The sequence below is a fragment of the Pseudophryne corroboree genome, chromosome 2 (assembly GCF_028390025.1).
Source record: "Pseudophryne corroboree isolate aPseCor3 chromosome 2, aPseCor3.hap2, whole genome shotgun sequence".
Taxonomy (NCBI): Eukaryota; Metazoa; Chordata; class Amphibia; order Anura; family Myobatrachidae; genus Pseudophryne; species Pseudophryne corroboree.
Genome location: NC_086445.1, coordinates 420,263,453 through 420,275,498, shown reverse-complemented (window position 1 = coordinate 420,275,498; position 12,046 = coordinate 420,263,453). Strand labels below are relative to the sequence as shown.

The following is a 12,046-nucleotide window of genomic DNA, read 5'->3' as shown; positions in this document are numbered from 1 at the left end:
AATACTTTCCGGATGCACTGTGTCATGTGGTCATTCCTCAGTATATCCTATTTGGGTATGGCTCCAAAATGTAATTTTAAAATATGGATTTACATTAGTTTAATGGGATTCGATTACCAAATTTCAATTTGTATAGATGTTATTGGTTTCAAAAAACTTTATTCCAAATTGAGTAGAAACAGAATGCTGAACAAGTACCATACAAAAACATACAAGTACTGTAATTGACAGCAATCAGACCTTTCCAATCATTTACTATAACCTGCACTAGAATGATCACACCTTGTTTGATATAGTATGCCACACATTCCTCTAAAGTTTTTCTAGAGGGGGATAAAGACATCTGTAAACACACAATGCAAATTCCATGTATAAATGTTACAGTTAATTGGAGGCAAACCTCACCCTGTGTATTTTCTAATATGGTGTTTTAGGAATCAATAACACAATAAGGCAGTTCTGGTAGATGTGGTTGTAGTATTCTATGAATTGTTGAATTAGTGAGGCTTAAGAGCTTTCATTATTGGTTATACCACAAAATCCATTCTATATATTTAATATGCAGGAAAACTATATTACACAAAATCCACATTACACAGGAAATTCCATTTGCATTATTTATGTATTACACTTTAAATAATGTATTCAACATGAGGTTTCTTGAAAAGAAACCATAACAGTCAAGTAAGATTCTTAGAAACTAAAGACCTCATTGGTGCTATATAAATTAAATCAGTGTTGTCCAAATAGAAGCTATCCACAAGGTGGCAGTATTGGTTTAATTTCCAACAGAAACGATAACATACTTCCATTTAAATCATGGAGAAACAATGTACACTTGAATCTTACCTCATTCAGTTCATTGTTTCGCCGACCTTCAAGTCCAGAGAACACAGAACTCCCCTCTTTGCTAGGCGTTAAAGTTATTGGTGATGAGGAACCACTATGAACAGGTGTTTCTAAGAAGAAATGCAGGTAGAATACGTTTCATTTTTACACACATTTATCACTGCAAGGAAACATGAAACATTTAAGGTTTTTTTTCCTTTAACATTTTTTATTAAAGTATTAACACCTCTCACGCATAATTAGGGGACACAACTTATCATACCCCACAACAGAAAACCCACACAAACTTGCAGAAGTAAATCAAAGACCAGAAAGTTTGTGTCACATAACTAAGGCTGACAGCAAAATCTTCAACTGAAATAACAAATCTGCATACAAATTATTAAGTCAAACCCCAGAGGACAACCTACTCTTCTCCAGGTGAAGAAACAGCTTTGGCATAGATGTTGGAGTCTCTGGATGCCGGCGCTTGGGTTGTGGAGAAGCGCTACTCTCAGACATCCTATCACAGCTTGTACTGTGGCGTGTTGAGCGTCTCAAAGACTGTAAAATGTCCGGCTCTGTTCGCCGCCTTTTAGGTGTAGCAGACTCTCCTGTTGTTGGCAGGCTGTCTGTGGACTGTGGAGTTGGTGGGTTTAAGAGTGGAGGACTTGGCGATACTTCCTCTTGGTTTCTTAAAATACAAAAGACACAAATGTTATGAGCAATTCCAACGGTACCGGAATCAGCTTACTATAGTGATAAACTGTATTTATCATACAATTGCCACCACTAATGTGAACAAATCATAACCCAACAGCCCACAATAAACCCCAAAATAAAATACTATCAATATATCTTAAGTTATCCTTGGTAAAATAGCTTGCTTTTCAAAGTCGGCAACAGAATCACCATTCATTAGACATGTTATGTGTGTACAAGAAATTGATCAATTCAGCTTCCCGAATAAACGCTAGATTTTTACAATTTTATTACAAGTTCGGGACATTCTGGGGATACATAATTTGGTAAGGTATGACCATTTGTGTAACCTGGGCACATTATTTTTTTAAATAAAATAACAGAACTCCCTAGTGGATAATGAGCATGGTAAAGAGCACAGATTACAATGTTTGTGACCCACTAATGCAAATACGACGAATTATATTTCCCACTAAGTTTTACAAAATATTTAAACGACAAAACTACACAATTTGCAATGTATCAACACAGATCAATACTTTTTATACTTACGAATAAAAGTTGACAAACATTCAAACAGATTCAGATACACAGAAGACGTGCAAATCAATAAGCTACAAATGGGTACATTCAAAACAAAATCAAGACTAAGCAAGTAGTATATTCATGAAATGTAGCCTTTACCGAGCACCTGGAACGCACAATGATGAAATTTATGGACAATAATATAAAAATAAGAATTTACTCACCGGTAATTCTATTTCTCATAGTCCGTAGTGGATGCTGGGGACTCCGTAAGGACCATAGGGGATTAGCGGCTCCGCAGGAGACTGGGCACAACTATAAAGAAAGCTTTTAGACTACTGGTGTGCACTGGCTCCTCCCACTAAGACCCTCCTCCAGACCTCAGTTAGGATACTATGCCCAGAAGAGCTGCCACAATTAGGAAGGATTTTGAATCCCAGGTAAGACTCATACCAGCCACACCAATCACACCGTATAACTCGTGACACAATACCCAGTTAACAGCATGATAACAACTGAGCCTCTCAACAGATAGCTCAACAATAACCCTTTAGTTAAGCAATAACTATATACAAGTATTGCAGACAATCCGCACTTGGGATGGGAGCCCAGCATCCACTACGGACTATGAGAAATAGAATTACCGGTGAGTAAATTCTTATTTTCTCTAACGTCCTAAGTGGATGCTGGGGACTCCGTAAGGACCATGGGGATTATACCAAAGCTCCAAAACGGGCGGGAGAGTGCGGATGACTCTGCAGCACCGAATGAGAGAACTCAAGGTCCTCCTCAGCCAGGGTATCAAATTTGTAGAATTTTGCAAACGTGTTTGCCCCTGACCAAGTAGCAGTTCGGCAAAGTTGAAGAGCCGAGACCCCTCTGGCAGCCGCCCAAGAAGAGCCCACTTTCCTCGTGGAATAGGCTTTCACTGATTTAGGATGCGGCAGTCCAGCCGCAGAATGTGCAAGCTGAATCGTACTACAGATCCAGCGAGCAATAGTCTGCTTAGAAGCAGGTGCACCCAACTTGTTGGGAGCATACAGGATAAAGAGCGAGTCAGTCTTCCTGACTCCAGCTGTCCTGGAAACATAAATTTTTAGGGCCCTGACTACATCCAACAACTTGGAAGCCTCCAAGTCATTTGTAGCCGCAGGCACCACGATAGGTTGGTTCAGATGAAAAGCTGATACCACTTTGGGGAGAAACTGGGGACGAGTCCTCAATTCTGCCCTATCCATATGGAAAATCAGATAAGGGCTTTTACATGACAAAGCAGCCAATTCTGAAACACGCCTGGCCGAAGCCAAGGCCAACAACATGACCACTTTCCACGTGAGATATTTCAAATCCACGGTTTTCAGTGGCTCAAACCAATGTGACTTTAGGAAATCCAACACCACGTTGAGATCCCAAGGTGCCACTGGAGGCACAAAAGGGGGCTGAATATGCAGCACTCCCTTAACAAAAGTCTGAACTTCAGGTAGTGAAGCCAATTCTCTCTGGAAGAAAATCGATAGAGCCGAAATCTGGACCTTAATGGAACCCAATTTAAGGCCCATAGTGACTGTAGGAAGTGCAGGAACCGGCCCAGCTGAAATTCTTCCGTTGGGGCCTTCCTGGCCTCACACCACGCAACATATTTTCGCCATATGCGGTGATAATTGTTTGCGGTTACTTCTTTCCTAGCTTTTATCAGCGTAGGAATGACTTCCTCCGGAATGCCCTTTTCCTTCAGGATCCGGTGTTCAACCGCCATGCCGTCAAACGCAGCCGCGGTAAGTCTTGGAACAGACAGGGCCCCTGCTGCAGCAGGTCCTGTCTGAGCGGTAGAGGCCATGGGTCCTCTGACATAATTTCTTGAAGTTCCGGATACCACGCTCTTCTTGGCCAATCCGGAACAATGAGTATAGTTCTTACTCCTCTTCTCCTTATTATCCTCAGTACCTGTGGTATGAGAGGAAGAGGAGGGAACACATAAACCGATCGGTACACCCACGGTGTTACCAGAGCGTCCACAGCTATCGCCTGCGGGTCTCTTGACCTGGCGCAATATTTTTCTAGCTTTTTGTTTAGGCGGGACGCCATCATGTCGGGATGCGGTCAGGATGCCGCCGGACGGAATCCCGGCGGTCGAAAATAGGATTTTGGTACTTACCAGGTAAATCCTTTTCTTTGAATCCATAGGGGTCACTGGAGTACTCTTGGGATATGGACGGGCTTCCGTAGGAACAGCACTGAATATTTAAATTTAGAAACACTCCACCCCTCCATATCCCTGGTCACTACCCAGTGTTTTTTACTGAGCCGAACAGGAATTGAGAGGTTAATAATGGAGTATTACATATAACATAACTGACAATAACGAAGTTAACACATAACGTTACTGACAACTAAACAGTTGACACCCTAACCAGCACTTGTAACTTGAACCAGTCGGTGAAAGTGTGTTACCATAAGATCCTCAGAACTAACCACAAGTAGGTAAACTGCTCTGGGTGGGCGTCCAGTGACCCCTATGGATTCAAAGAAAAGGATTTACCTGGTAAGTACCAAAATCCTATTTTCTTTTTCATCCACTAGGGGTCACTGGAGTACTCTTGGGACGTACCAAAGCTTCCCCCGTGGGCGGGAGAGCAGTTTGGCACTTGTAACACTAGGCGGCCAAAGCTAGATGCTGATGCCGCAAAAGTATCAAACTTGTAAAAGCGCACAAACGTGTGCACTGAAGACCATGTAGCCGCCCGGCAAAGCTGCGTCGCAGAAGCCCCACGACCAGCTGCCCATGAAGTACCCACAGAACGTGTGGAATGAGCGGTTACTGACGTAGGCGGTTGTAACCTAGCATGAAGGTAAGCCTGGCGTATGGTCAGTTTTATCCATCTGGATAAAGTTTGTTTAGATGCTGGCCAACCCATTTTGGCAGCATCATAGAGAACAAATAACGTATCCGTCTTACGAACTGAAGACGTTCGGGATACATAAACGCGTAATGCGCGAACCACATCCAGAGTTCCAGAATGTGCTGTCAACACAGGAACTACTATTGGTTGATTGATGTGAAAAGATGACACTACCTTTGGTAAGAAGGCGGGATTCGTCCGAAGTTCCGCTCTGTCATCATGAAACACCAAATACGGTGGCTTGCATGACAAGGCACCCAAATCCGAAACACGCCTCGCCGAAGCTAAGGCTAAGAGAAAAATTGTTTTCCAAGTGAGAAACTTTATATTCACTTGTTGTAAGGGTTCAAAATATGAAGACTGTAAGAACTCCAAAACCAGATTCAAGTCCCATGGCGCTGTAGGTGGAATGAATGGAGGCTGTACCCTGAGTACCCCTTGGAGAAAAGTGCGTATCGACGGCAATAGAGTCAATCGTCTTTGAAAATAAATTGACAAAGCAGAAACCTGCACCTTTAGTGTAGATAAACGCAATCCTCCATCTAAGCCTGTTTGTAGAAACAACAACAGGCGGCATACCTTGAAAGCTGATGTCAGAAATTTCCGAACCTCACACCAACCTATATATGCACGCCATATTCTGTAATAATGAGCTGCCGTAACCGGCTTCCTAGCTCGTAACATGGTTGTTATAACTGAATCTGGAATGCCCTCTCTTCTTAAGAGGGCGGTCTCAACAGCCACCCCGTCAAACGCAGCCGCGCTAAATCGGGGTAAAGAAACGGACCCTGTTGTAACAGGTCTGGACGTATCGGGAGCGGCCACGGATCGTCTGCGAGTAATCCTCGAAGATCCGAGAACCAAGCTCTCCGAGGCCAATGAGGCGCCACTAGTATGACTGTGAGCGACTCTCTTTTGATCCGTTTTAGCACCAGAGGGAGCAACGGAAACGGTGGAAACAGATACACAAGACTGTACGGCCACGCGACAGTGAGAGCATCCACCGCGACTGCCTTTGGATCTCTTGTTCTGGACACATACTGGAGCGTTTGATGATTGTGTCGAGATGCCATCAGGTCCACCTGAGGATAACCCCATCGCTGAACCAACATGTGAAACACTTCTGGATTTAATGACCATTCGCCTGGGTGAAAATCCCGACGACTGAGATAATCCGCTTCCCAGTTGTCCACTCCCGGAATGAACACAGCCGACAATATCACCTGGTGGCATTCCGCCCAATTGAGGATTCGAGCTACTTCCCGCATTGCCATGCGGCTTCTCGTTCCTCCTTGTTTGTTGATGTATGCGACCGCCGTCGCATTGTCCGACTGCACTTGGACCGGCTGAGAGCGAATCATGTGCACTGCTTGTCGTAGCGCATGGCGCGGAGTTCTAGAACATTTATCGACAGCAATTTCTCGTGATCCGCCCAGAGACCCTGGAGCTGACAATTTTGAATTACCGCTCCCCAACCTCTGAGACTGGCGTCCGTAGTTAGAATTATCCAATTGCAAACTCCGAACCGTCTTCCTGCGGTTAAATTGTGTTCCTTGAGCCACCATAGCAGAGAAACTCTTGCTATTGGTGACAACCTCACCCTGTGGTGAATCTGCAGATGCGAGCCCGACCACTGGGCAAGCACGTTCAGCTGAAATGGACGAGAGTGAAATCTCCCGAACTGAAGCGCCTCGAAAGCTGCCACCATTGTGCCTAACAGGCGAATGCACAAGTGTACCGACACTGTGCGTGGTTTGAGTACTAATTGTACTAGATGGCGTAGCATTTGTACTTTTTGTTGTGGTAGGTAAATTCTTTGATTGACCGTATCGAGAATCATACCTAGGAACTGAAGGCGTTGAGACGGAATCAGATGTGATTTCTTGAAATTTACAATCCAACCGTGGTGAACTAGTACATTGTAAGTTAGCAGCGCATGCTGGGTAAGTATCTGTTGAGACGGAGCTTTGATGAGCAGATCGTCTAAATACGGAACTATTGTCACTCCCAAGGATCTGAGGTGAGCTATCATCACAGACATTACTTTGGTGAATACCCGAGGCGCTGATGACAGGCCAAACGGCAGAGCCTGAAACTGGTAATGGTTCTGGCGTATTGCAAATCGTAAGAATTTCTGATGAGGCTGCCAAATTGGAATGTGTAAGTACGCATCCTTGAGGTCTAGCGCAATCATGAATTCCTTGGTCTCTAACCCCGCAATCACCGAACGTAGAGACTCCATTTTGAATCTGTAGTAAGTTACGTACTGATTTAGTCCCTTTAAGTTCAATATTGGTCTGACTGAGCCATCCGGCTTCGGGACCACAAATAGACTTGAATAATAACCCTGACCCTGTTGGTGTACAGGGACCAGAATCAACACTGCCGAATTCAGTAAGGATTGAATGGCAATTTGCAAAACTGTCCTCTTGTCGTCCGACAGAGGCAATCCTGTCTTGAAAAACCGCAGAGGCGGCAGACAGTCGAACTCTATTTTGTAACCTTTTAACACTAAATTGCGAATCCAGCCCTCCGCGGATGTGTGGAACCACGCCCCATGGAACTTCTGAAGGCGTGCTCCCACAATTGGAGAACCGAGATGGCCTGGTAACCCGTCATGCCACTGGCTTGACGGTAACCTTAGCGTTTTGGCGAGTTGTGTTGGTTTGATGGAAACCACGTCCTCGACCACGTCTAGCAGGCGTGGCTGATCCTCTGCCACGTCCTCGAAAGGGCTGAGGTCTAAAGGATTTGAACGAAGGTCCAGCGTACCTTCTTCTTGGCGCAGGTGGAGGCAATGGTAAGAAAACAGACTTACCTCCCGTAGCCTCCTTAATCCATGCGTCCAATTCTGGACCAAACAACTTCTTGCCATCGTAAGGCAACGCCTCTATACTTCGTTTGACCTCTGCCTCCGCTTGATAAGTACGCAGGTAGAGTGCTCTTCGTGCTGTAACTAGCGAAGATGAAATACGAGAAGTGAGCTGACAGACGTCAGTAGACGCTGTACAGAGATACTCTACAGCCTCAATCATTTGATTTACCAGAACTATCAAGTTTTCGTCCTGTAAAGCAGATTTGAGTTCTGTAAGCCATATTATGAGCGCCTTAGTTACCCAAATGCCAACCAATCCAGGTCTTAGCATCACACCTGCTGCTACATACATGGTCTTTAGCATAGTTTCTATCTTGCGATCTGAAGGATCTTTAAGCGTAGTAGCTGCTGGCACTGGTATGGTTAATTTCTTGGTAAGCTTTGACACAGAAGAATCAACTATTGGTGGATTCTCCCATGTACACGTTACCGAGTCTGGAAAAGGATAACTAGACTTAAATCTGCGAGGTATAGAAAACCGTTTATCTGGATTCTGTCTTGTTTCTACTAACATCTGATTTAGAGAATCCGACACAGGAAAACTTACTGGCGTCTTCCGTCGTTTAGTAAATACGACCTGATCATTGGTGAGAGGCTGCTCAGCTTCAGGAAACCTTAGAGACTGCCGTACCGCTCTGATGAGATCATCAATGCCGGAACTGTTAACATCCTCGCTATCTGACTCCACTTCGCCCTCCTCACCCTCATCGTGTTCCGTGAGGTCAGGTATGGAATCGTCAGAATGCAACATAGCAGACACTGGAAAATCATAAGACATATGAAAATTATCCCGTTTGCCCAAAATGGATTTGGACCTTACGCAAGGCTGAGACGCCTCTGGTAGTTCTGGCGGTCTCACCCTAGACTCAGATCTTAACGTTTCTCGCTCCAGACGAGCAGCGGTCATTTCTGTCTGAAATCTCTCCAGTACATTCACTAACATACCCCACGGAGGGTCCGGTGAGGAAATTGGTTGTAAAACCGGAGGAGCAATGGTATTATGGACGGAATCCACAAAACATACTGTACATGTGGTAGATGCATCTGGTAACACACTGCCACATATTTTGCAATTATGCTTTTTAGTTTTTGCTGGTGCCTTACTCATTATGGCGACAGACAATACAATACACAAAAAACTGACACCTGCACGACTCAGTAAAATAGCAATAAGGTGTCTCTGTATATAAATCTGGCCAAGTGCAGTACACGTGGCCAGTACTATGAAATGTGATCCCAAATTCCCACTAACACCCCTGCGCCTTCCGGTGGTGTAGAGATGTAAGACAGGAACCTTCTGGAATCACAGAGGAAGACACAGGAAGCATGATTAATGGCTGCCACAGGAAGCATGGTTAATGGCTGCCATGCTTAAACATATAATCACAGTTTCATACTGATATTATAAACAGTCTCCCTGCCAGCAAAATCCTCATTATATATTATATATATATAAAGTGTGCTTAAACATATAATCACAGTTTCATACTGATATTATACCCAGTCTCCCTGCCAGCAAAAGCCTCATTATATATTATATATATAGAATGTGCTTAAACATATATCTTACACTGATATTATTAACAGTCTCCCTGCTAGCAAAGCCTCATTATATATTATATATATATAGAATGTGCTTAAACATATATCTTAAACTGATATTATTAATAGTCTTCCTGCCATGCAAAAGTGCTGTCCTCTACCCCCCCTCGCAGCTGCTCCGTAGTGTGCAGTGCGGGACCTCGGGTACCTGTTAGAGTAGGAGCTATTACGGCCCCCAGCGATACACGCGGCGGCCGGAGCCTTACAAGCGGCGGCCGGAGCCTGGGGCGAAGCAGCGGCCTGACGCGGGGAGTAGATGCCCTGTAGCGGCGGCCGTGCAAGAGACTCTGGAGCGGAGATCCGGAGAGCATTATTGCTGCTGTCCTCCCTTCTCCCCTCCTCGGGACGGCAGCGGAAGCTGACCGCCCCCTCTCACATACCTGCAGTGAAACTCTGTCATGAGGCTCCGACGGGGCTTCTTCAACAAGCGCCGGGCAGCCAGTGTAACAGGATGTGAGGGCTGTGAGGGAGCTCTTTCAGAGAGGCCCGACACGCCCGTGCTGCTATCAGCAGCTGCACTATCCCTGACCCTGCCTTTTGGAAGGGGGAAAGGGATGTGCCAATTTGTTAGAAAAAAGAAAAAGAAAAATAAAACTAAAATTTCTTGAAGTAACAGTGACTTCAGTTAGTAAGCTGCTGCCACGTTCAGCACAGAAAAAACACTGGGTAGTGACCAGGGATATGGAGGGGTGGAGTGTTTCTAAATTTAAATATTCAGTGCTGTTCCTACGGAAGCCCGTCCATATCCCAAGAGTACTCCAGTGACCCCTAGTGGATGAAAAAGAAATACCGACGCCGGAATCCCGACCGCCACAATCCCGACATATTCTCCCTCCGTGGGTGTCCACGACACCCATAAAGGGAGAATATAATAGTGTGCCGAGCGTAGCGAGGCACCGTGCCCGCAGCGTGGCGAGCGAAGCGAGCCCGCAAGGGGCTTCGTTCCGCTCACCACCCCTGTCGGGATTGTGTGGTCGGGATTCCGGCGTCGGTATTTCGACCGCCGGGATTCCGACCGGCGGCATTTAGTACTGATCCCCATCATGTCCACCTGTGGTTTTTCCCACTGGTTTACAATCATTTTAAAGACTTCTGGATGAAGTCCCCACTCTCCCGGGTGGAGGTCGTGCCTGCTGAGGAAGTGTGCTTCCCAGTTGTCCACTCCCGGAATGAACACTGCTGACAGTGCTAACACGTGATTTTCCGCCCATTGGAGAATCCTTGTGGCTTCTGCCATCGCCGTCCTGCTTCTCGTGCCGCCCTGTCGATTTACATGGGCGACCGCCGTGATGTTGTCTGACTGGATCAGTACCGGCTGGTTTTGAAGCAGGGGTTTTGCCTGACTTAGGGCATTGTAAATGGCCCTTAGTTCCAGAATATTTTATGTGCAGGGAAGTCTCCTGACTTGACCATAGTCCTTGGAAGTTTCTTCCCTGTGTGACTGCTCCCCAGCCTCGAAGGCTGGCATCCGTGGTCACCAGGACCCAGTCCTGTATGCCGAATCTGCGGGGCCCTCTTGAAGATGAGCACTCTGCAGCCACCACAGCAGAGACACCCTTGTCCTTGGAGACAGGGTTATCAGACGATGCATCTGAAGATGCGATCCGGACCACTTGTCCAACAGGTCCCACTGAAAGGTTCTTGCAACCTGCCGAATGGAATCGCTTCGTAGGAAGCTACCATTTTTCCCAGGATCCGCGTGCAGTGACGCACCGACACCGGTTTTGGTTTTAGGAGGCCTCTGACTAGAGATGACAGCTCCTTGGCCTTCTCCTCCGGGAGAAACACTTTTCTCTGTTCTGTGTCCAGAACCATCCCTAGGAACAGCAGGCGTGTCGTAGGGACCAGCTGTGACTTTGGAATGTTTAGAATCCAGCCGTGCTGTTGTAGCACTTTCCGAGATAGTGCTACCCCTACCAACAACTGCTCTCTGGACCTCGCCTTTATCAGGAGATCGTCCAAGTACGGGATAATTAAAACTCCCTTCCTTCGAAGGAGTATCATCATTTCCGCCATTACCTTGGTAAAGACCCTCGGAGCCGTGGAGAGACCGAACGGCAACGTCTGGAATTGGTAATGACAATCTTGTACCACAAACCTGAGGTACTCCTGGTGAGGATGGTAAATGGGGACATGTAGGTAAGCATCCTTGATGTCCAGCGATACCATGTAATCTCCCTCGTCCAGGCTTGCAATAACCGCCCTGAGCGATTCCATCTTGAACTTGAATTTTTTTATATATGTGTTTAAGGATTTCAAATTTAAAATGGGTCTCACCAAACCGTCCGGTTTCGGTACCACAAACATTGTGGCATAGTAGCCCCTTCCTTGTTGAAGTAGGGGCACCTTTACTATCACTTGTTGTGAATACAGCTTTTGAATTGCCTGTAACACTGCCTCCCTGCCTGAGGGAGTGGTTGGCAAGGCAGATTTGAGGAAACGGCGGGGGGGAGACGTCTCGAATTCCAGTTTGTACCCCTGAGATACTATTTGAAGGATCCAGGGATCCACCCGTGAGCAAGCCCACTGATTGCTGAAATTTTTGAGACGGGCCCCCACCGTACCTGGCTCCGCCTGTGGAGCCCCAGCGTCATGCTGTGGACTTAGAGGAAGC

The 12,046-nt window shown here is 46.0% G+C and overlaps 1 protein-coding gene across 7 annotated transcripts in view; it reads right to left on the bottom strand.

Moving 5' to 3' along the window:
* The window catches only part of MSL3 (MSL complex subunit 3), a 99,031-nt gene that overhangs the window by 15,778 nt on the left and 71,207 nt on the right, over window positions 1-12,046 (bottom strand). For all 7 annotated transcript variants that reach the window (XM_063953499.1, XM_063953497.1, XM_063953498.1 and 4 more), the window contains 2 exons: window positions 1,260-1,522; window positions 850-959 (listed from right to left, as the gene is read on the bottom strand). In XM_063953499.1, the coding sequence (XP_063809569.1) occupies window positions 850-959; window positions 1,260-1,522 (373 nt within the window). The remainder of the gene's footprint in view (window positions 1-849; window positions 960-1,259; window positions 1,523-12,046) is intronic.